Source organism: Mastigoproctus giganteus, chromosome 8 (assembly GCF_048544385.1).
Source record: "Mastigoproctus giganteus isolate SK-2022 chromosome 8, ASM4854438v1, whole genome shotgun sequence".
In the NCBI taxonomy this organism is placed as follows: Eukaryota; Metazoa; Arthropoda; class Arachnida; order Uropygi; family Thelyphonidae; genus Mastigoproctus; species Mastigoproctus giganteus.
In genome coordinates this window covers 104,916,479-104,942,418 of record NC_143582.1, presented here as the reverse complement: position 1 = coordinate 104,942,418, position 25,940 = coordinate 104,916,479, and the positions used below count along the sequence as shown (strand labels likewise).

General features: G+C 39.7%; 1 protein-coding gene across 3 annotated transcripts in view; it reads left to right on the top strand.

The window, feature by feature from the left end:
* Positions 1-25,940, top strand: part of mRpL1 (mitochondrial ribosomal protein L1) — a 468,615-nt gene that overhangs the window by 323,863 nt on the left and 118,812 nt on the right. For all 3 annotated transcript variants that reach the window (XM_090379616.1, XM_090379615.1, XM_090379614.1), the window contains one exon: positions 8,185-8,303. In XM_090379616.1, coding sequence (XP_090235742.1) covers positions 8,185-8,303 — 119 coding nt within the window. The remainder of the gene's footprint in view (positions 1-8,184; positions 8,304-25,940) is intronic.

The window sequence follows — 25,940 nt, the reverse complement described above, 5'->3', positions numbered from 1 at the left end:
TAGGCAGAATGCGCTGGTCCCACAGGAACTAGTAGTTGTTGGTGACTCTATTGTCAGGGAAATGGGGAACAAGCTTTGTAAAAAGGATAGGTGGAATAGGACCAGGGTATGTCTGCCAGGGGCAAAGGTTGATGACGTTGTAGAGCGGATATCATCTTTTAAGGGCACAAAAGGTGATACAGTTGTACACGTTGGCAATAATGATATTAAGAGTAGGAGACAAGCGGAATTACTTAGCAAGTACAGGTCACTGTTGAAAAAAAGCCGTGAATTAGGGTTGAATTTGAAAGTGTCTGCAATTCTGCCCAGACACGATAGGAGGGAGTATATGATGAGAGTCTTGTCGATCAATTCGGCCCTAGAGGGATTGTGCAAGGCTCAAGGGGTAGAATTTTTTTCAGCCTGGACTGTACTTGTTAACAGGAGAGATTGCTTCTACAGGGATGGGATACACTTAAATAGAAAGGGTGCAAGAATTTTTGCTGATGCTGTCGAGGCAGTGTTAGGTGGGTCGGAAAACTGCTAGATTGGGGGGATACAAGGACTAATAGATTAACAGTAGTCACTGGCAGAGGTGAAAGTGATTCTTGCACTGCTTCTATTGGAATGAGTCGCAGCATGGAAAATAAGATGCAGGATATTTCAGAGACTGCTGGGAGTCATTGCGGTACAAGTAAACACATGGATTGTGTTAGGGTAGCTAAGAATAGAAACAGGTGCATATATACCTGCGTGTACACCAATGCTGGAGTTTGGTAAATAAATTTGATGAATTTGAGGTATTGCTCAAAACATCAAAGGCAGATATTGTTGGGATATCAGAGACGTGGTGTCACACAGATATAAGGAATGCGGTACTGGAATTTGGGGAATACATTGTGTATAGAAAGGATAGACAGGACAGGAGGGGAGGAGGGGTTATCTATTAGTTAAGAAACACATAAAGTCCAAGGAAGTGAAGCCAGTCGACATCGATGGACAGGGCAGTGTCGAGTCAGTTTGGTGTGACATAAGCATAGGGAAATCAAAATTGAGAGTAGGAGTGTGCTATAGGCCTAATGACTCTGATGAGTATAATAAGATATTGTACAGGGAAATAGAGTGGGCCAGTAAATCAGAGAGTCTTATAATGGGAGATTTTACTTTCCCAGATATTCACTGGAATTTGTGGATTGGTCACTCGCACACTAGCAAGGCTTTTGTGGATTTATTGGATGATTGTTTTCTACATCAGCATGTTCGTGAGGCAACAAGAGGGAGCAATACTCTTGATCTGATTATCAGTAGTGATTCTTCATGCATTAAGAATCTGCAGATAAATGAACCACTAGGTGGCAGTGATCACAGTGTGTTGAAGTGGGATTTACTCAAGGAGGTAACTACCATCAGAGGTAAAGGGAAGGGTTTTTGTTTTCGTAAAGGCGACTATGATGGTCTGAGACAGTATTTAAATTCTATACAGTGGGACCAACTGATGATGTTACCAACAGCAAACTCAAAATGGGAAGCATTCAAGGAACTAATCTTGGAGGCTACCAGGCTTTACATACCAACTAAGAAATATTGTACAAGGCCTAAATGGTTGTCAGATGAACTAATGAGACATGTGGCAGAGAAGAAAAATGCATGGGATACATACAAATTAATGGGTGACATGGAAGCCTATGATAGATATAAGTTGGTCTGTAACCAACTTTGATTATGAGAAATTTTTGGCAATGGATGCAAAGAAAAACAGCAAAGCCTTCTTTATTTATATAAATTCTAAAAGGAAGGAGATGAATCAGATTAGTCCCCTTGATATCAATGGTTTGACTGTAGATGATCATTCTCAGATAGCTGTCAAACTAAATGAGTATTTTGCGTCTCCTATAACAGGGAGTTAAAACGATTTTGTAACAGGGATTTAAATGATTATGTTATAACTGACAGCAAATTGGAACAAGACAGTAATTAGTGGCAAACATTTATTTGACATAATATTAACAATGGAGTGCAAGATGGATGCATTTCATGATGTTACAACAGATGCTCAAAGGTTCCACCATGAGACGTGTGGCATGCATCACACCGACACAGCATGAATTGGCGGACGCAGTCGAACACACCTGGAGTTTCTTTGACAGTAACAGCAGCGCAGACGAGTCTCGCCACGAGATCCATTTACGTCTCCACAGATGATTCATACACGATAGATTTGAGGTCCCTGCACAGAAAGAAATCAAGGCTCGATAAATCAGGTGAGCGTGGGGGCCAGGCAACGGGTCCAACACGGCCAATCCATCGACACCCAAAACGCATGTTCAAATGGGCAGATGCCCTGTCATGTTGAAACCAAATGTTGCGTCTCACATTTGCTGGAACATCGTCAAGTAACCCTGGTAGAACTTGTTCAAGAAAGATCCGATATTTAGCGGAGTTCAGCGGGATGGTAACAGGTATGCAGTCACCGACTATACCTGTCCACACATTTATTGCGAAGCGATGTTGTGCTGCATGGGGGCTCACACCATGTGGGTTGTCGTGAGCCCACACACGAGCATTTTGCTGATTGAATAAGCCTTCCCGAGTGGAATAAGCCTCATCCATGACCAAAACATAAGCTGGAAAATTCAGTCTCAAACACATTCTTGGAGAAACTACTGCACAAAAGCCACACGTGCAGGATGATCTTGGGGGAGCAGTAACTGAACCCTTTGGAGATGAAAGGGGTGGAAGGAATCGTGGTGCCAGACACGCTGTGCACTGCAATGAGACATTCCTAAGGCATAGGCAACGGCACGTGTGCTGGTAGTAGGATTATTCTGGATGGCATTCAATACACTTTCTTCCATGCCAGGAGTTCACGTCGAACGTGGTCTGCCCGCACTACTCCTGTTACCTCTAAATGACCCATAATTGCACAAATTTTGATGCACGCGCAAACGGTGGTCCGGTACATGTCTGTCTGGGAAGCGTTCTCCATAAATTCGTCGAGCGACTCAACGAATTTATGCCCTCTGTTAATCCATACACTAGGTGCATGTCTGCCAGCTCACAGTTCGTATATTGATGCATGCTCTTCATGCGGCGACTACTGCTTGAATGAGTAAATCAGAAATTTTCCCTATCGTAAACTGATGAACAGCGCCGTGTACTAACTTATGGTGATGTTTCCGGTTATGGGTTCCTATGTGATTCACATTCCTTTAGATGTTACCTACCTCCCCTAAATGTTTGTACCAATATTTTTGTGACAACCTGTATTTATATGTTAGGTCGAGGATAACCGTTAATACAATGGAGAAATCCAAGAAGAAGAAGAAGAAGAAGAAAATAACCATCAACACGAATGTCAATTCAAACTGCGAGAACAGGTGAATGTTAAATCACTAGCCCTTCATCAACATGTATGCTATGTTATGATACTCAAGACAGAGTTTCTATCCCTGCCATTCAAAAAGGTGGGTGGGTGCATAAACCTATGTTTACAACATGGGTTTATGCTCGGAAATGACATTAGCTCCTCTGTTGCTAACATCGTTTAAACAAATGACCTGATGTAAAGGTTTTTATGCCATTTGTTTAAAAACAGGTATATTGGAGATTCTTATGTTGTTTTTGAAGAAATTGTATAATCTCTTTGGTAATATTATATTACCAAAGAGATTACACAATTTAATCTTCTAGCCCAGTGCATTGTACTGTTTCTCAACCAATAATTAAATAGCTGTTAAATTCATCATTGTGAATTTTTGTACTCCTTTAGCATTGTATTCAGTTTTGATCAGAATCTTTAGTTAGTTTTAATTTGAAGTTATAGTCATACAAATTCCTTTAGGGGCCCATCAAGCTTTCAGCTGCCCACATCAACGCCAGAGCTTGCACTTGGTCATCATGCAACACAGTGGCAACCCCCAAGGCAGAATGTGCTTGTCCCACAGGAACTATTAGTTGTTGGTGACTCTATTGTCAGGGAAATGGGGAACATGCTTTGTAAAAAGGATAGGTGGAATAGGACCAGGGTATGTCTGCCAGGGGCAAAGGATGATGACGTTGTAGAGCGGATATCATCTTTTAAGGGCACAAAAGGTGATATAGTTGTACACGTTGGCACTAATGATATTAAGAGTAGGAGACCGGCGGAATTACTTAGCAAGTACAGGTCACTGTTGAAAAAAAGCCGTGAATTAGGGTTGAATTTGAAAGTGTCTGCAATTCTGCCCAGACATGATAGGAGGGAGTATATGATGAGAGCCTTGTCAATCAATTCGGCCCTGGAAAGATTGTGCAAGTCTCAAGGGGTAGAATTTTTTTCAGCAGGAGAGACTGCTTCTAAAGGGATGGGATACAGTTAAATAGAAAGGGTGCAAGAATATTTGATGATGCTATCGAGGCAGTGTTAGGTGGGTCGGAGAACTGCTAGCTTGGGGGGATACAAAGACTAATAGATTAACACTGGAAGAGGTGAAAGTAATTCTTGCACTGTTTCTATTGGAATGAGCAGAAGTTTGAAAAACAAGATGCAGGATATTTCAGAGACTGCTGGGAGTCATTGCGGTACAAGTAAACATATGGGTTGTGTTAGTGTAGCTAAGAATAGAAACAGGTACATGTATACTTGCGTGTACACCAATGCTAGGAGTTTGGTAAATAAATTTGATGAATTTGAGGTATTGCTCAAAGCATCAAAGGCGCATATTGTTGGTATATCAGAGACATGGTGTCACACAGATGTAAGGAATGCAGAACTGGAATTTGGGGAGTACAACGTCTACAGAAAGGATAGACAGGATAGGAAGGGAGGAGGGGTTATGCTATTAGTTAAGAAACACAAAATCCAAGGAAGTGAAGCCAGTCGACACCGCTGGACAGTGCAGTGTCGAGTGAGTTTGCTGTGACATAAGTATTGGGAGATCAAAATTGAAAGTAGGAGTGTGCTATAGGCCTAATGACTCTGATGAGTATAATAAGAAACTGTACAGGGAAATAGAGTGGGCCAGTAAATCAGTCTTATAATGGGGGAATTTAATTTCCCAGATATTGACTGGAATTTGTGGGCTGGTCACTCACACACTAGCAAGGCTTTTTTGGATTTATTGGATGATTGTTTTCTACATCAGCATGTTCAGGAGGCAACTAGATGGAGTAATACTCTTTATTTGATTATCAGTAGTGATTCTTCATGCATTAAGAATCTGCAGTTAGAGGAACCACTAGGTGGCAGTGATCACAGTGTGCTGAAGTGGGATTTACTCAGAGGTAACTACCATTAGGGGTAAAGGGAAGGGTTATTGCTTTCGTAAAGGCAACTACGATGGTCTGAGACAGTATTTAAATTCTATACAGTGGGATCAACTGAAGATATTACCAACAGCAAATTCAAAATGGGAAGCATTCAAAGAACTTATCTTGGAAGCTACTAGGCTTTACGTACCAACTAAGAAATATTGTTCAAGGTTTAGGCCTAAATGGATGACAGATAAACTAATGAGATATATGGCAGAGAAGAAAAATGCATGGGATACATTTAAATTAACACATGACACAGAAGCCTATGTTAGATACAAGTTGATCTGTAACCAAGTTAGAAAGGAGGTTAGGCAGGCGAAGGCAGATTGCGAGAAATCTTTGGCAAGGGATGCAAAGAAAAACAGCAAAGAGTTCTTTACTTATGTAAACTCTAGAAGGAGGGGATGAATCAGATTGGTCCACTTGATATTGATGGGTCAACTGTTGATGATCCTGCTCAGATAGCTAACAAACCAAATGAATGTTTTGCATCGACATTCACACATGAGGAGTTATTCAGCGAGGGGAATGCCAGAGGTGTATGCAACTCCTTCAGTAAGCTAGAGAATCATGTAATAACTGAGAGTAAAATTGAGGAGAAATTGTTGAAGATAAACACAAGAAAGGCACCTGGGGTGGATGGGATCCAACCAGTTTTATTAAAGGAGGCAGCAAAGGAAGTAAGCAAACTCTTAGCCATAATTATGAGAGCTTCCTTGGACTCAGGGGAGGTATCCACAGACTGGAGATGTGCAAATGTGACCCCCAATTCACAAAGGAGGATCAAAGGCTGACACAAGTAATTATAGACCTGTGAGTTTAACCTCTGTTCCAGGAAAATTAATGGAGGCACTGGTTAAAGAAGCACTGCAGGATCATCTAGACAAGACTTCAGTTATAGCTCGGACACAGCATGGTTTTGTCAAGGGGAAGTCTTGCCTGACCAATTTGATTGGATACTATGATGCAGTCACGAAAGAACTGGATGCAGGGGCAAAGGAAGTAAGCAAACCCTTAGTCATAATTATGAAAGCTTCCCTGGAATCAGGGGATGTACCCATGGACTGGAGATATGCAAATGTGATCCCAATCAACAAAGGGTGATCAAAGGGAGACACAGGTAATTACATACCTGTTAGTTTAACTTCTGTTCCAGGGAAATTAATGGAGCACTGGTTAAAGAAGCATTCCAGGGTCATCTAGACAAGACTTCAGTTATAGCTAGAACACAGCATGGGTTTGTTAAGGGGAAGTCTTGTCTGACTAATTTGATTGGATACCATGATGTAGTCACAAAGGAACTGGATGCAAAGAATAACTTTGATATTATATACTTGGATCTTAGAAAGGCTTTTGATACTGTTACACATGGAAGATTGCTGCACAAATTGGAGCAGAGTGGCATTGGAGACAAATTGCTGCTATGGATAAAGGGGTGGTTGAGGGGGAGAAGACAGAGAATGGTAATCAATGGACACTGCTCATCGTGGACTATTGTTGTTGGTGGAGTCCCTCAGGGTTCAGTGTTGGGTCCATTATTGTTTTCTGTATTTATAAACGATATTGATGGTGGTATGTCAAGCTTAATGTCCAAGTTTGCAGACAATACAAAGGTTGGCAGGGTTGGTAAGGACACTACTGACACTATGCTGCTACAACAGGATCTGGAAAGGTTGAGCAGATGGGCTAAGAGGTGGCAAATGAAGTTTAACATTGACAAATGTGAAGTACTACATATGGGAAACAGCAACCCCAGAGCAACGTATCAACTATGTGGTACTACACTGACAGTGGTAGAGAATGAAAAGGACCTGCGGGTAATTGTGCAGGCAGATATGAAGTTCTCTGACAGTGCAGACGGGCTACAAGAGTAGCTCATGGTGTATTGTCAATGATATACAGGAATTTTTCTATCAGGGATAAAGAGGTGAATATTCCCTTGTATAAGGCAATGGTCAGGCCACACCTAGAGTACTGTATACAGGTCTGGAGGCCTCATTTCAAGAAGGATGTAGTGCTGCTGGAACGAGTACGGAGAAGGGCAACAAGATTAGTGAAAATAACGAAGTTGTGCTCTTACGAAGAAAGGCTTAAGTTTTGCAAATTACAGTGCCTGAAGATTAGACACCAGCGAGGTGATCTGATAGAGGTGTATAAAGTCTAGAATGGTTTGAGCATGCTCAATACTGATGGTATTCTTCCTCTTGCTCAGAATAATCACCTGAGAGGGCATAAATTCAAATTGAGGAAAGGCAGATGTAGGGTAGACGTATAGAAATTTGCCTTTAGCCAGCGTGCAGTTGGTTGGTGGATCCGAGTTCCATCCCTTGTCGTGGAAGTTGATATTCAAAATAAATTTAAAGCTCAGCTGGACAGGTATTTCGAATGAACAGAGGGGTGAAGTGGAAGTTGGTTTTTTTTTTTTTTTTTTTTTTGGCTGATGCTGCATAAGCTTGCTTTCTTGCATCATATGCCTCTACTAATGGTAATGCTTTTCTGTTGCTAGCTGCCCTTGTATTGATTTTGCATCACTAAGAGTTGAATGCATGGCAGTCTGCAATTTTTTAAAAATTTTCTTTTCTTTTTATATCAAGCCTTCTGTTACTAAAAGTATTATTTATTCTTATTATCCAATATAGTGTTAGGATAAAAAAAAAAATACTTGATTGGTGACCACCACATTAATAGGTTATATCAAGAAGCTAACCCAATATTTTTATTTTTCTTGCAAATAAAAAAAAAAATACTTGATTGGTGACCACCACATTAATAGGTGATATCAAGAAGCTAAGCCAATATTTTTATTTTTCTTGCAAATCAGTTTTTAAATTAGCTATTTATTATTCTAAATAGCTAGTGTAAAAATAACTATTTTTTAATTGACTGTTATTTTATTATGTTTATCAATTTCAGGAACCATCACTGCTAATGTCACAGAAGCTGTGGAATTTTTTGTCAAAGGATCTGCTTATTCTTCTATTGTAGATGAATATGAATTGGGCTTCGGTTGGATAGATATGTTGATGGGTAAAGTAAGTTATCCAACTAATGTTATAACAAAATTAAATGCTAATATTTATTGTAGGGGGAAAAAATCACTAATATTTACGAAAATAATGCATGAAATTAAATTAATATTACATTTATGGCTGTACATGGCAGAGTGCAGTTCTGCTACTCAAATACCAAGATATCCTAATATTCACAATAAATATGTAAATAAATAAAATAAATATGTAGCCATTGTCAAACCTCTGCATTGGGACAGGTCGTGTTGAGGGAATGGAACATAATCTGCCATTCTGGTCCAGTGAAAGTTGGAAAATTGACTCTTATTTAGCAATCAGGGGCTTGAACTCAGGTCTACTCAAAGAGCAGGTGCAATTTCACCCCCACTCCTGACCACTCAGCTACGGAGGCCATATTCAAAACAAATAAAAACCATAAAAACAAAAAAGAAATAAAGCACTTCTCACCATGAGCAGTGCAAATGCATGACTACCCCACCCAAAAGAAGAGTGCCACTTCTGCAATAAATGAAATCAAAATTAAACACATGGAACCCACAAGCATTGCACCATCAGGGAACGAGTGCTTGCCCTCGAGAATAATGCATCTGGGAGCTCGTCAGGGACTCAAGACTCCAGCAATCTACCAAGTGATGCACACCCAATTCGAGCCTCAAAACAGAAAAACCAAGTGCAAACTACTCTGGTTAAAAAGGACTTTGTTTTATTAGATTCCATTGTCAGGGAAATGGGGAATATTTTTTGTAATAAGGATAGGTGGAGTAGAACCAGGGTATGTTTGCCGTTAGCAACTATTAATGATGTCACAACAGATTGTCAGATTTTAAAGGGGGTAAAGAGAATATTATTAATCATGTGCGGACTAATGATATTAAACGTACAAGATCTGACGATTTGTTGGAAAAATACAGGACCATGCTGAGGAAATGTAGCGAGCTAGGCCATAATGTCTATGTGTCTGCAATTCTGTCCAGACACGATAGGAGGGATTATATGTTAAGAGCCTTGTGGATTAACTCAAGACTTGAAGGAATCTGCAAGGCTTTAGGGGGGAAATTTCTATCAGCATGGCCCACACTTGTAGGTAGAAGGAATTTGTTTTGTAGAGACGGGATACACTTAAACAAAGGTGGTGCAAAAGTTTTTGTCAGTATTATTGAGGATACCTTAAAGGTTCAGGGAAACTGCTAGCTGGGGGGGGGGGATGTGGGTAATACTGACACGCATTTATCTGATAATATTGATCAAAGTAACTCTTGCACATACCTTTGCACATAGCTGATGGAATATACCCTATAATCTTAAGGGAGGCGGCAAGCGAGTGCATTGAACCATTGAGGCTAATTATGCGAGCATCACTAGACTCTGGGGAGATTCCCTTGGATTGGAAAAGTGCAAATGTATCTCCCGTACATAAGGGTGTCTCTAAAAGTGAAGTTGGAAATTACTGACCTGTCAGTCTGACTTCAGTAGTAGGGAAAATCATGGAGGTAATGATCAAGGGTGGAATTCAAGATCGTTTGGATTGAATTGAAATTCTCAATTATACTCAGCATGGTTTTGTAAAGGGAAAATCATGTTTAACAAATCTGATTCACTATTTTGAAAGGGTCACTCATTAGCTGGATTTAGGGAATAATTTTGACATTGTTTATTTAGATTTCAGCAAAGCTTTTGACTCAGTTTTGAGCAGTTGCTTTATAAGCTGGAACAGGTTGGAATCACTGGGAAAATCCTTAGAGGGATAGAAGGATGGCTTCAGGGCAGGAGGCAGAGGGTTGTGATAAATTGCTATTCCTCAGATTAGGTTGATGTAAGAAGTGGGGTTCCCCAAGGATCAGTATTAGGACCACTGTTGTTTTTAATTTTCATAAACGACATTGATGAAGGGATAGAGGACATGATGTCTAAATTTGCAGATGATGTTAAAATTGGTAGAGTAGTTAATGATCACTGTCAAGCTGAGCTTCTTCAGAGAGACCTAGATAGACTTCAGGAATGGTCAGAAAAACTATGTTTTAATCCAACAAAGTGTAAGGTATTACACTTGGTAAACAGTAATCCCAAAATAACTTATTCACTCGGTGGAGTTCAACTAAACCCAGTACTGGAGGAAAGGGACTTGGGTGTTACGTTACGGTCAGACATGAAATTCTCTGAGCATTGTAAACAGGTTTCAAGGAAGGCCCATGTTGTCCTATCGATGATCTATCGAACTTTTGCAATTAGAGATAGGGACGTGATAATCCCATTATATAAGGCTTATGTTAGACCACACTTGGAATACTCTGTTCAAGTATGGAGACCGCACCTAAAGAAAGACATCGAGCTTCTTGAAAGGGTGCAAAGAAGGGTAACTCGCCTGGTGAGATCTGCAAAAGGGCGTCCTTATGAAGAAAGACTTCGAATATGTGGGTTGCAGAGTTTGGAAACTAGACACCTTAGAGGAGATTTGATTGAGGTGTTTAAGGCTCTGAGAGGCATTGGTAAAATGAATGAGGACGAAATTTTCAAGATTATAAATGATGCTAGAACTAGGGGACATAAATTCAAATTACGGGGGGGAAATGTTTAGATTGGACTGCAGGAAGTTTTATTTTAGCCAGCGAGTTATAAATTACTGGAATAAGTTGCCTTCATGGGTGATAGAGGCCGACAGTTGGGCGAAATTCAAGGGTCATCTGGATGGTGCCTTCGGGTAGGGGAGGCGCGTGGGATGATAGGTTTAATTTCCTTCTTTTTTATTAATTATTATTATTAATTTTTTTATTTATTTATTTTTTTTGTTTTTATCATTGTTTCGTTCGGATATTTTTATTTTATTTATTTTTTTTTTTTTTCGCTGGTGCAGAATAAGCCATTGGCTTTCTTGCACCATGCGGCCATTACTAATACTAATACTAACACCAGTATTTATGAATCCATATATCACTCATTGATCATTATCCATCCAAAGATCACCTGTTGATCTTTGGATGGATCTAATGTATTTCTTTGATTCTAAGACAGACTTTTTTCCCCCTATAAACATCTCCAAAAATGGGGTGCATCTTAGAATCACGTTTTTTTTTTTTTTTTTTTTCAAATTTTCCCACGCTTTGCACACAGCACCACACGTTTTTTTTTTTTTTTTTTTTTTTTGTTTTACACAGAAACCCTGCCTCCAATTTTGCCCGTTATTGCATTCTCCAGTTCCATTGGAGAATAAAGTGGTGTGGGTGATTTCACACACTTTCGAAATGTGAAGCCACCGTTATTTCATTATAGTGGAGCTCACTCAGCAAAAACTAGGAAGTTTTGTTTGTATCTTTGAGAGTACATAAGAAGTAGTTACTCTATTTCATTCATTTTGATTGATCCTTTATTGCACATTAAAATGTCAAAAAGATTGCACTATGAAGCTGCATTGAAACAAAAAGTTATTGTGTATGCAAAAGAACATGGAAATAGAGCTGTGGGTCGACCTTTTGACATTAGTGAAGTAAATGTTCATTGTCGGAGAAATTGCAATTCCATATTTTCATGCAAAGCAAGCTTTACAGGGCTGAAAGGAAGATTTCCACAAGTCAATGAAGCTTTGATACATTTTGTAAGAGACATGTGCAAGAGGTTAACCATCACTCGACAAGCCATGCAATTGAAAGCTGGAGAAATTGCCAAGTCCCCCGGAATAGAGAAAATAATTTTTAAAGGAAGTTGCTGCTGGGGCGACAGACTCATCATTGCAGCGGATTATCGATAAGGCGGCGAACATCTATCTGTCAAAAAATTCCTGCAGACTTCCAACAGAAGCTGATTAACTTTCAGCGACAGGTGATGAAATTAAGGAAAAAAGAAACTTGAGATTAGTCAAATTGGAAATGCTGATGAAACCCCGGTCTTCTTCGGTATGCCTGAAAATTACATTGTCAACATTAAAGGTGCTAAAGAAATCAAGATTATAAGCCCGGGCTACGAAAAGCAGCATATCACTGTGATGTTATGCATCACTGTTGATAGTCAAAAGTTGCCACCATATTTAATTTTAAATCGAAAAACCATACCAAAGAATGAAATTTTCACCAAAGATGTTATTGTGTAAAAAAATGGATGGATGTCAGCCAGAGCTTACAGAAGACTGGCTGAATGTTGTGTGGAATAGACGTCCTGAAGTCTTCGTAACCCACCTAGCATGCTAGTACTTTATGCATTTCATGGACATTTGTCCGAACGGGTCAAAAATGAAATCATGCAAAAACGTGGTGACTTGGTTGTGATTCCTGGTGGCATGACTAGCCAACTGCAGCTTCTCAACATTTCAGTCAGCAAACCATTTAAGGATTACTTGAGAAAGGAATATGAATCCTGGCTGTTGACAGACAACCTTCTGTGAAACCTTCCAGAAAAATGAAAAATCGCTGGCATCAAAATTGGCAGAATGGGTATCAACAGCTTGGAAGCGGATCCCAGAAAGAATAGTCAAGCACTCATTTATAAAATGTTGCATCACCAATGTTCATAATGGCTCAGAAGATGATATATAATGGGATAATGAAGATAACGACGGCTCAGAAGAATCTGACCCTGAATGTGAAGTAGACTCTGATTATTGATTCAGATGCAAATATCGATGGCAGAGAAGATTCAGAAGGAAGTGATGAATAACATACCTACTGATAAATACTATTGTTAGAAAATTAAATTTTATTATAATAAAAATATATGTTAGATTTATTTTAGCATTTTATTTTATTTATTTATTTTTACTTAGAATCAAAGCTTTTTTTTTTCTGTTGGTGGTACTAAAATTAAGGTGCGACTTAGAATCAAAGAAATACGGTATATGATCTATATCAGGAGTGGCCAACTTAATTTGTGATGCGATCTACTTTTTTCCTTCAAAATGTGCCACGATCTACCATCTCAAAAATTTCATTGCACAAGGTGCACAAATCGAGGGATGACTGTATATTTAAACTTTGTCGTGATCGACCGAAATTAAATCCGCAATTGACTGGTAGATCATTGCGATCGACTCGTTGGCCACTTCTGATCTATATGATCCAAATGCAAAACAAGAATTCAGAAATTGACATGATTCCATGGCCACTGCCTTCTATAGTTAAAATAAATGAACATAACAAATACAATGCAAATTTCAACATTGAGATTTGTTATTTATTTCAGTTAATTCTATTTATTATGATTTTGTGTATGGCTAATTTGCATTTGATTTGTAACTGCCCTCTAAACTTTTAATTTGATTTGTTACATTCATTTATTTTAGTCACAGAAGTGGTCACAGAATATATTATGTTGTTGAGTTTAGTTTATTCTTTATTTTTTTCATTTTGCAGTGTGACTCTGTAGGGACCTGCTGACTTTGTCTGTTTAGTGTTCGATAATTAAAATAGTCCTTTTGGAGACCACAAGAGCTGGTATTTCATGGGAAGGTGGTGCATGTGGGTTCCCTGCCTTTATTTTATAATTTCATTTATTGTGAAAGTGGCACTCTTCCTTTGGTCATGTGAGCATGCACATCTTTGGGTAGTGAGTTGTGAATTTGTGCAGCTGAAGGACTTTTGCTTTTGTTTTTCATTTTTATGGCTTTATTTATTTTGAATATTATGATATCGTTCATATAGCAGAATTGCACTAGCTGGTAGATGACCCTCATCAATGAGTGCAATACCACCACTTTGCTTATTGGAGGTTTGAAGTGTGAAACCCATGTTTACTTTCCAGAAAAAAGCTCCAGAATTTTCATCTCTTCCATTTCCTCTGGAATTAGCATTTTTAGCATTAGTAGAGGCATATGATGCAAGAAAGCAAGCTTATTCAGCATCAGCCAAAAAAAAAAAAAAAAAACCCACTCCCATTTCACCCCTCCGTTCGTTCGAAATACCTGTCCAGTTGAGCTTTAAATTTGTTTAGGCTATCAACTTCAACAACAAGTGATGGAAGTTGGTTCCACCAACCAACCACCCGCTGGCCAAAGGCAAATTTCTGCACATCTATCCGACATCCGTCCTTCCTCAATTTGAATTTATGCCCTCTGAGGTGATTATTCTGAGCAAGATGAAGAATCCCATTGGCATTGAGCATGCTCAAACCATTCAAAGCCTTATACACCTCTATCAGATCACCTCGCCGGTGCCTAGTCTCCAGACTCTGTAATTTGCAAAACTTAAGCCTTTCTTCGTAAGAGCAACCCTTTGTTCCATTCACTAATCTTGTTGCCCTTCTCTGTACCCGTTCCAGCAGCTCTACATACATCCTTATTGAAATGAGGCCTCCAGACCTGTATACAGTACTCAAGATGTGGCCTAACCGTTGCCTTATACAAGGGAATAATCACCTCCTTATCCCCGCTAGAAAAATTCCTGTATATCATTGACAAGACACCATGAGCTACTCTTGCAGCTCATCTGCACTGCTCAGAGAACTTCATATCTGCCTGCACAATTACCCCCAGGTCCTTTTCATTCTCCACCACTGTCAGTGTAGTACCGCAGAGTTGATACGTTGCTCTGGGTTTACTGTTTCCCATATGTAGTACTTTACATTTGTCAATGTTAAACTTCATTTGCCACCTCTCAGCCCATCTGTTCAACCTTTCCAGATCCTGTTGCAGCAGCATAGCGTCAGTAGTATCCTTAACAACCCTGCCAACCTTTGTATCATCTACAAACTTGGACATTAAACTTGATATCCCATCATCAATATCATTCATAAACACCGAAAACAACAACGGACCCAACACTGAACCCTCAGGAACTCCACTAATAACATTAGTCCACGTTGAGCAGTGTCCATTGATTACCACTCTCTGTCTTCTGCCACTCAACCATCCCCTTATCCATAGCAGCAATTTGCCTCCAATGCCACACTGCTCCAATTTGTGCAGCAGTCTTCCATGTGCAACAGTATCAAAAGCCTTTCTAAGATCCAAATATATAATATCAAAGTTATTCCCTGCATCCAGTTCTTTTGTGACTACATCATAGTATCCAATCAAATTGGTCAGGCAAGACCTGCCCTTAACAAAACCATGCTGCGTCTGAGCTATAACTGAATTCTTGTCTAGATGATCCTGCAGTGCTTCTTTAACCAGTGCCTCCATTAATTTACCTGGAACAGAAGTTAAACTAACAGGCATATAATTACTTGTGTCAGCCTTTGATCCTCCTTTGTGAATTGGGGTTACATTTGCACATCTCCAGTCTATGGGTACCTCCCCTGAGTCCAAAGAAGCTCTCATAATTATGGCTAGGGGTTTGCTTACTTCCTTTGCTGCCTCCTTTAATATAACTGGATAGATCCCATCCACCCCAGGCGCCTTTTTTATCTTTATCCTCAACAATCTCTCCTCCACTTTCCTCTCAGTTATTACAAAATCATCCAGCTCACTGCCAATTTTTACTTTACCTACATCATTCTCCTTCCTGAATAACTCCTCATGCGTGAATGTAGATGCAAAATACTTGTTTAGATTGTTAGCCACCTGAGCAGGATCCTCAACTGTTGAACCATCGATATGCAGTGGACCAATCTGATTCATCCCTTTCCTTCTCGAGTTTAAATATGTAAAGAACTCTTCTGTTTTTCTTTGCATCCTTTGCCAAGGATTTTTCGTAGTCTGCCTTTGCCTGCCTAATCTCCTTTGTGACTTGGTTACAGACCAACTTATATCTATCATAGGCTTCCATGTCACCCATTAATTTGTTCGTATCCCATGCATTTTTCTTCTCTGCCACATGTCTCATTAGTTCATCTGACAACCATTTAGGCCTAAACCTTGAACAATATTTCTTAGTTGGTATGTAAAGCCTGGTAGCCTCCAAGATTAGATCCTTGAATGCTTCTCATTTTGAGTTTGCTGTTGGTAACATCATCAGTTGGTCCCACTGTATAGAATTTAAATACTGTCTCAGACCATCATCGTCGCCTTTACGAAAACAAAAACCCTTCCCTTTACTTCTGATGATACTTACCTCCTTGAGTAAATCCCACTTCAACACACTGCGATCACTGCCACCTAGTGGTTCATTAATCTGCAGATTCTTAATGCATGAAGAATCACTACTGATAATCAGATCAAGAGTATTGCTCCCTCTTGTTGCCTCACGAACATGCTGATGTAGAAAACAATCATCCAATAAATCCACAAAAGCCTTGCTAGTGTGCGAGTGACCAACCCACAAATTCCAGTCAATATCTGGGAAATTAAAATCCCCCATTATAAGACTCTCTGATTTACTGGCCCACTCTATTTCCCTGTACAATATCTTATTACACTCATCAGAGTCATTAGGCCTATAGCACACTCCTACTCTCAATTTTGATTTTCCTATGCTTATGTCACACCAAACTGACTCGACACTTCCCTGTCATCGATGTCGACTGGCTTCACTTCCTTGGACTTTGTTTATTAATTAATAGCATAACCCCTCCTCCCCCCCTGTCCTGTCTATCCTTTCTATACACATTGTATTCCCCAAATTCCAGTTCCGCATTACTTATATCTGTGTGACACCACGTCTCTGATATCCCCACAATATCTGCCTTTGATGTTTTGAGCAATACCTCAAATTCATCAAATTTATTTACCAAACTCCTAGCATTGTGTACACGCAGGTATACATGCACCTGTTTCTATTCTTAGCTACCCTAACACAACCCATGTGTTTACTTGTACCGCAATGACTCCCAGCAGTCTCTGAAATATCCTGCATTTTGTTTTTCAGGCTTCTGCTCATTTTAATAGAAGCAGTGCAAGAATCACTTCCACCTCTGCCAGTGGCTGCTGTTAATCTATTAGTCATTGTATCCCCGCCCAACCTGCAGTTTTCCGACCCACCTAACACTGCCTCGACAGCATCAGCAAAAATTCTTGCACCCTTTCTATTTAAGTGTATCCCATCCCTGTAGAAGCAATCTCTCCTGTTAACAAGTACAGTCCAGGCTGAAAAAAATTCTACCCCTTGAGCCTTGCACAATCCCTCCAGGACCGAATTGATCGACAAGGCTCTCATCATATACTCCCTCCTATCGTGTCTGGGCAGAATTGCAGACACTTTCAAATTCAACCCTAATTCACGGCTTTTTTTCAACAGTGACCTGTACTTGCTAAGTAATTCCGCCGGTCTCCTACTCTTAATATCATTAGTGATAACGTGTACAACTATATCACCTTTTGTGCCCTTAAAAGATGATATCCGCTCTACAACGTCATCATCCTTTGTCCCTGGCAGACCTACCCTGGTCCTATTCCACCTATCCTTTTTACAAAGCATGTTCCCCGTTTCCCTGACAATAGAGTCACCAACAACTACTAGTTCCTGTGGGACCAGCACATTCTGCCTAGGGGGCTGCCTCTGTGTTGCCTGATGACCAAGTGCAAGCTCTGGCGTTGATGTGGGCAGCTGAGAGCTTGATGGGCCCATCAATTTATTTCCTTCGAGGGCATCCACCCTGTCCTTCAAGCTCTCATAAAGGCCCATAACAACGCTGAGTTGTCGCCTGATTTCTTTGCACTCCTTACATCGTGCACACACAAAGACATCCCCCTTGGCAGTATCATGTCCCGCACCCGACTGCTCCGCAAACATCAAGCAAACAGTGCATTTTAAAAGACTGTGATTCAGAGGGCAACTGCCCCCCTCAGTTCTCCCCTGAACCACAGCACTCCCATTAGCTTGAGCCATTTGCTTTGCTGCTCTGGTCAGAGTCATGATTCCAATTTAATTCAATAAAATTTCAAAACAAAAATTAAATCCGTAAGTTATATCCCAAAACAGTAATGTTATATATATATTTTTTTCGGTATCTAGTGTTTTCTACGAGATCCCTTTATACAACTTCCGTATCACGTGTACCACTATAGTTATGTATTAATTATTTGTTATACGATTAAGTCGTTATATATATATAGAGTTAAAAATACAATTTAATTGACAATAAAGTTTATCAAGATTAATAGATTTATTGATTAATTGACAATATTATATTATGCACTATACTACACTAAGCTTATGCTATCGTGTAAAAATGGCGGGAATTCTCGAACGGTACTTCTACGGACTCGTAAGTATTGATTAGCTTCCAAATCTCGCTATCTCAATCCAGAACAAACCAAGGACCCCAACCAGGTCCACAATGCACTCACAGAAGATAATTCAATATAACAATTGGTTAATAAATCGACTAAATTTGGTTAAAAAAAAAGACCTCGTTCAATTTGTGACACGTGGATTTGATACGTTACCGATACTAAGTAATATCTACAAAATCTCTGTCTAAGTTAAACTTTAAACTAAGTATCGTAACTAGGAATATAAAGCTACTCTAGAAAATAAGTTAATATGACAAGTGCAGACATTGCTCCTTAAAGCTCTTCAAACAGAGAAGTTTTTCCTGATTTATTTTCTGCTTTATTAGTTTAAATTGTCATATTAACTTATTTTCTAGAGTAGCTTTATATTCCTAGTTACGATACTTAGTTTAAAGTTTAACTTAGACAGAGATTTCGTAGATATTACTTAGTATCGGTAACGGTATCAAATCCACGTGTCACAAATTGAACGAGAGGTCTTTTAACCAAATTTAGTCGATTTATTAACTGTTGTAATAAATTGTTATATTGAATTATCTTCTGTGAGTGCATTGTGGACCTGGTTGGGGTCCTTGGTTTGTTCTGGATTGAGATAGCGAGATTTGGAAGCTAATCAATACTTACGAGTCCGTAGAAGTACCGTTCGAGAATTCCCGCCATTTTTACACGATAGCATAAGCTTAGTGTAGTATAGTGCATAATATAATATTGTCAATTAATCAGTAAATCTATTAATCTTGATAAACTTTATTGTCAATTAAATTGTATTTTTAACTCTATATATATATAACGACTTAATCGTAACAAATAATTAATACATAACTATAGTGGTACACGTGATAATGAAGTTGTATAAAGGGAACACTAGATACCGAAAAAAAAAAAAAAAAAATATATATATATATATATATATATAACATAACTGTTTTGGGATATAACTTAAGGATTTAAATTTTGTTTTAAATTTTATTGAATTAAATTGGAATCATGACTCTGACCAGAGCAGCAAAGCAAAAGGCTCAAGCTAATGTGAGTGCTGTGGTTCAGGGGAGAACTGAGGGGGGCAGTTGCCCTCTGAATCACAGTCTATTAAAATGCACTGTTTGCTTGATGTTTGCGGAGCAGTCGGGTACGGGACATGATACTGCCAAGGGGGATGTCTTTGTGTGTGCACGATATAAGGAGTGCAAGGAAATCAGGCGACAACTCAGCGTTGTTATGGGCCTTTATGAGACCTTGAAGGACAGGGTGGATGCCCTCGAAGGAAATAAATTGAGGGGCCCATCAAGCTCTCAGCTGCCCACATCAACGCCAGAGCTTGCACTTGGTCATCAGGCAACACAGGGGCAGCCCCCTAGGCAGAATGCGCTGGTCCCCCACAGGAACTAGTAGTTGTTGGTGACTCTATTGTCAGGGAAACGGGGAACATGCTTTGTAAAAAGGATAGGTGGAATAGGACCAGGGTATGTCTGCCAGGGGCAAAGGTTGATGACGTTGTAGAGCGGATATCATCTTTTAAGGGCACAAAAGGTGATATAGTTGTACACGTTGGCACTAATGATATTAAGAGTAGGAGACCGGCGGAATTACTTAGCAAGTACAGGTCACTGTTGAAAAAAAGCCGTGAATTAGGGTTGAACTTGAAAGTGTCTGCAATTCTGCCCAGACACGATAGGAGGGAGTATGTGATGAGAGCCTTGTCGATCAATTCGGCCCTGGAGGGATTGTGCAAGGCTCAAGGGGTAGAATTTTTTTCAGCCTGGACTGTACTTGTTAACAGGAGAGATTGCTTCTACAGGGATGGGATACACTTAAATAGAAAGGGTGCAAGAATTTTTGCTGATGCTGTCGAGGCAGTGTTAGGTGGGTCGGAAAACTGCTAGTTGGGGAGGATACAAGGACTAATAGATTAACAGTAGCCACTGGCAGAGGTGGAAGTGATTCTTGCACTGCTTCTATTCAAATGAGCAGAAGTTCAGAGACTGCTGGTAGTCATTGCGTTACAAGTAAACACATGGGTTGTGTTAGGGTAGCTAAGAATAGAAACAGGTGCATGTATACCTGCGTGTACACCAATGCTAGGAGTTTGGTAAATAAATTTGATGAATTTGAGGTATTGCTCAAAACATCAAAGGCAGATATTGTTGGGATATCAGAGACGTGGTGTCACACAGATATAAGTAATGCGGAACTGGAATTTGGGGAATACAATGTATATAGAAAGGATAGACAGGACAGGAGGGGAGGAGGGGTTATGCTATTAATTAAGAAACACATAAAGTCAAAGGAAGTGAAGCCAGTTGACATCGATGGACAGGGCAGTGTCGAGTCAGTTTGGTGTGACATAAGCATAGGGAAATCAAAATTGAGAGTAGGAGTGTGCTATAGGCCTAATGACTCTGCTGAGTATAATAATATATTGTACAGGGAAATAGAGTGGGCCAGTAAATCAGAGAGTCTTATAATAGGGGATTTTAATTTCCCAGATATTGACTGGAATTTGTGGGTTGGTCACTCGCACAGTAGCAAGGCTTTTGTGTATTTATTGGATGATTGTTTTCTACATGAGCATGTTCGTGATAAATGAACCACTAGGTGGCAGTGATCACAGTGTGTTGAAGTGGGATTTACTCAAGGAGGTAACTACCATCAGAGGTAAAGGGAAGGGTTTTTGTTTTCGTAAAGGCGACTATGATGGTCTGAGACAGTATTTAAATTCTATACAGTGGGACCAACTGATGATGTTACCAACAGCAAACTCAAAATGGGAAGTATTCAAGGAACTAATCTTGGTGGCTACCAGGCTTTACATACCAACTAAGAAATATTGTTCAAGGTTTAGGCCTAAATGGTTGTCAGATGGACTAATGAGACATGTGGCAGAGAAGAAAAATGCATGGGATACATACAAATTAATGGGTGAAATGGAAGCCTATGATAGATATAAGTTGGTCTGTAACCAAGTCACAAAGGAGATTAGGCAGGCAAAGGCAGACTACGAAAAATCCTTGGCAAAGGATGCAAAGAAAAACAGAAAGGAGTTCTTTACATACTTGAACTCTAGAAGGAAAGGGATGAATCAGATTGGTCCACTGGATATTGATGGTTCAACAATTGAGGATCCTGCTCAGGTGGCTAACAATCTAAACGAGTATTTTGCATCTACATTCACGCATGAGGAGTTATTCAGGAAGGAGAATGATGTAGGTAAAGTAAACATTGGCAGTGAGCTGGATGATTTTGTAATAACTGAGAGGAAAGTGGAGGAGAGATTGTTGAGGATAAACATAAAAAAGGCACCTGGGGTGGATGGGATCTATCCAGTTATATTAAAGGAGGCAGCAAAGGAAGTATGCAAACCCCTAGCCATAATTATGAGAGCTTCTTTGGACTCAGGGGAGGTACCCATAGACTGGAGATGTGCAAATGTAACCCCAATTCACAAAGGAGGATCAAAGGCTGACACAAGTAATTATAGACCTGTTAGTTTAACTTCTGTTCCAGGTAAATTAATGGAGGCACTGGTTAAAGAAGCACTGCAGGATCATCTAGACAAGAATTCAGTTATAGCTCAGACGCAGCATGGTTTTGTTAAGGGCAGGTCTTGCCTGACCAATTTGATTGGATACTATGATGTAGTCACAAAAGAACTGGATGCAGGGAATAACTTTGATATTATATATTTGGATCTTAGAAAGGCTTTTGATACTGTTGCACATGGAAGACTGCTGCACAAATTGGAGCAGTGTGGCATTGGAGGCAAATTGCTGCTATGGATAAGGGGATGGTTGAGTGGCAGAAGACAGAGAGTGGTAATCAATGGACACTGCTCAACGTGGACTAATGTTATTAGTGGAGTTCCTCAAGGTTCAGTGTTGGGTCCATTGTTGTTTTCAGTGTTTATGAATGATATTGATGATGGGATATCAAGTTTAATGTCTAAGTTTGCAGATGATACAAAGGTTGGCAGGGTCGTTAAGGACACTACTGACGCTATGCTGCTGCAACAGGATCTGAAAAGGTTGAACAGATGGGCTGAGAGGTGGCAAATGAAGTTTAACATTGACAAATGTAAAGTACTACATATGGGTAACAGTAACCCCAGAGCAATGTATCAACTCTGCGGTACTACACTGACAGTGGTGGAGAATGAAAAGGACCTGGGGGTAATTGTGCAGGCAGATATGAAGTTCTCTGAGCAGTGCAGACGAGCTGCAAGAGTAGCTCATGGTGTCTTGTCAATGATATACAGGAATTTTTCTAGCAGGGATAAGGAGGTGATTATTCCCTTGTATAAGGCAATGGTTAGGCCACATCTTGAGTACTGTATACAGGTCTGGAGGCCTCATTTCAAGAAGGATGTAGAGCTGCTGGAACGGGTACAGAGAAGGGCAACAAGATTAGTAAATGGAACAAAGGGTTGCTCTTACGAAGAAAGGCTTAAGTTTTGCAAATTACAGAGTCTGGAGACTAGGCACCGGCGAGGTGATCTGATAGAGGTGTATAAGGCTTTGAATGGTTTGAGCATGCTCAATGCCAATGGGATTCTTCATCTTTCTCAGAATAATCACCTGAGAGGGCATAAACTCAAATTGAGGAAGGACGGATGTCGGATAGATGTGCGGAAATTTGCCTTTGGCCAGCGGGTGGTTGGTTGGTGGAACCGACTTCCATCACTTGTTGTTGAAGTTGATAGCCTAAACAAATTTAAAGCTCAACTGGACAGGTATTTCGAACGAACGGAGGGGTGAAATGGGAGAGGGTTTTTTTTTTTTTTTTGGCTGATGCTGAATAAGCTTGCTTTCTTGCATCATATGCCTCTACTAATGCTAATGCTAAATGCTAATAAATCAGAAAATAAATCAGGAGAAAAACTTCTCTGTTTCAAGAGCTTCAAGGAACTATATGAATTCCCAAATCTCTTCCCACCCATTGCTTTCATCATGCAGTATGATTGATGCGTTTTTAGGTTATAATGGACATCATGGTGAGATCCAGTTTTCCTCACATTTCAAAGGTACAGCTCTAAATTAGTGTTCATAGCCTGGCTGTGGACTCCAAGTTGGATGAATAATGAAATTGCCAGATTACTTGAGCAGAAAAAGGCAGCATCCACCAAGAACAAACCTTTTGGTAATTGTATAGGAGGCATCTGGAACAGCTAGTATATAATCTCACAGCCTCTACTCTGCCAGATAATCATTGGAGTCCAAATAGTGTATATCTGGGGGTGGAGGGAGAATTGTCAAGGAGCTGGGTATATTCTTGTGTGTGTATGCCATATCCAAAAATTTCATTACTCCCTACTTTTTCTTTACTAGTGAATACATCATGAATATTCAAACTAATAGCATAAACTGATCTCCAAAAAGATCTAAAACTCAGAACACTAACTTTGTTCATTTCACAAATGAACAAAGCTCCAGTCTTACTGATGCCCATTTCCACTTATAGTCTGCCAAGCCCCATTTGGTTTTTGACAGAAACATAATTAACATTAGTATTAATAGAGGTATATCATGCAAGAAAGCAAGATTATATCACATCAGCCAAAAAAAAAAAAAAACCCTTTCTTGTTTCATCCATCTGTTAACTCCAAATGTTTGTCTAGTTTTGCATTCAATTTATTTAAGCTGTTAACTTCCACAACAACAGATGGAAGTTTGTATTAGAAATCAACTACCCGCTGGCTAAAGGAAAATTTCCATTCAACATATATTCCATTCCATCTATTCAACAAACATCTTTCCTCATTTTGAGTGTATGTCCCCTCAAGTTTGTAATATGAGCAAGAGGAAGAATTTCATCAGCATTCAGCCTGCTCAAACCATTCAAGGCCTTATATGCCTCAATCAGATCACACTGCAATTTGCAGAACTTGTCTTTCTTTGTAAGAACAACCCTTTGTTCCATTCACCAATAGGTGTGACCCAGCCATTGCTTTATACGAAGGGATAATTGCCTCCTTATCCCTGCTAAAAAAATTCCTGTATATCATTGACAAGACACTGTGAGCTACTCTTACAGACCTGTCTACACTGCTCAGAAAACTTCATATCTGACTGCACAATTACCCCCAGGTCTTTTTCATTCTCTACCACACTGAGTGTAGTACCACACAGTTGGTATATTACTCTTGGGTTACTTCAACTCATATGCAGTATACATTTGTCAATGTTAAACTTCATTTGCCATCTTTCAGCCCAACTACTCAACTTTCCTAGATCGTGTTGCAGTAGCATACTGTCAGTAGTGTCGATAACAACCCTGACAACCTTTGTATTGTCTGTAAATTTGGACATTTAGCCTGATATACCTTCATCAATATCATTGATAAATACAGAAAACAACAATGGGCCCTACACAGACCCCTGAGGGACACAACTGATAACATTAATCCATGAAGAGCAGTGTCTATTTATTACCACTTTCTGTCTTTTCCCACTCACCCATCCCTTTATCCATAGCAGCAACTTGTACTTAATGCCATGCTGCTCCAACTTGTACAGTAGTTCTCTATGTTCAACAGTATCAAAAGCTTTCCTGAAATCCAAGTATATGATATAAAAATTATTTTTTGCATCCAGTTCCTTTGTGGCTTCATTGTGGTATCCAATCAAATTGGTCAGACAAGACTTCACCTTAACAAACCTATGCTTTGTCTGAACTGCAGTCTTGTCTAGATGAACTGTAGTGCTTCTTTAACCAGTGCCTCCATTAATTTCCCCGGAACAGAAGTTAAGGCCTGTAATTGTCTTTACTTGAAGTAAAGGTCTGTAATTACTTGTCACCCTTTGATCCTCATTTGGGAATTGGGTTCACATTTGCACATCTCGGCGCTTCCGTAGCCAGGTGGGAAGGAGCAGCAGTGCATAGCACATGCCTCTTGATTAGACTGGGGTTCGAGCCCGTCCACCAAATACGGAAGATGTGGAAAGGTCAGGGAATGACCACCGCATATCCCAGAGCAATATGGCCTTAGTTGCTAATGCTCCTAAAAACCAAAATAACAACAACAATTGCATATCTCCAGTCCATGGGGATCTCCCTTGAGTCCAAGCAAGCTCTCATATTTATGGCTAATGATTTGCTTACTTCCTTTGCTGCCTCCTTTAATATAACTGTATAGATCTCATCCACCTCAGGTGCCTTTCGTATGTTTAACTTCAACAATTTCTCCTCCACTTTGCTCTCACTTATTACAAAATCATTTAGCTCCCGGCCAGACTTTGGTAAACTTCTGGCATTCCTATCCCTGAATAACTCCTCATGTATGAATGTAGTTGCAAAATACTGATTCAATTTGTCAGCTATCTGAGTTGGGTCCTCAGCAGTCGACCTCTTGATATCAAGTACACCAATCTCATGTATCCCCTTCCTTCTAGAGTTTATAAAGAAGTTGCTGTTTTCCTTTACATCCCTTGCCAAAGATTTCTCATAATATGCCTTTGCCTGACTGACCTCCTTTGTGATTTGATTATATGCCATCTTATATATACTATAGTCTTATATGTCACCTAATGATTTATATACATCCCATGCATTTT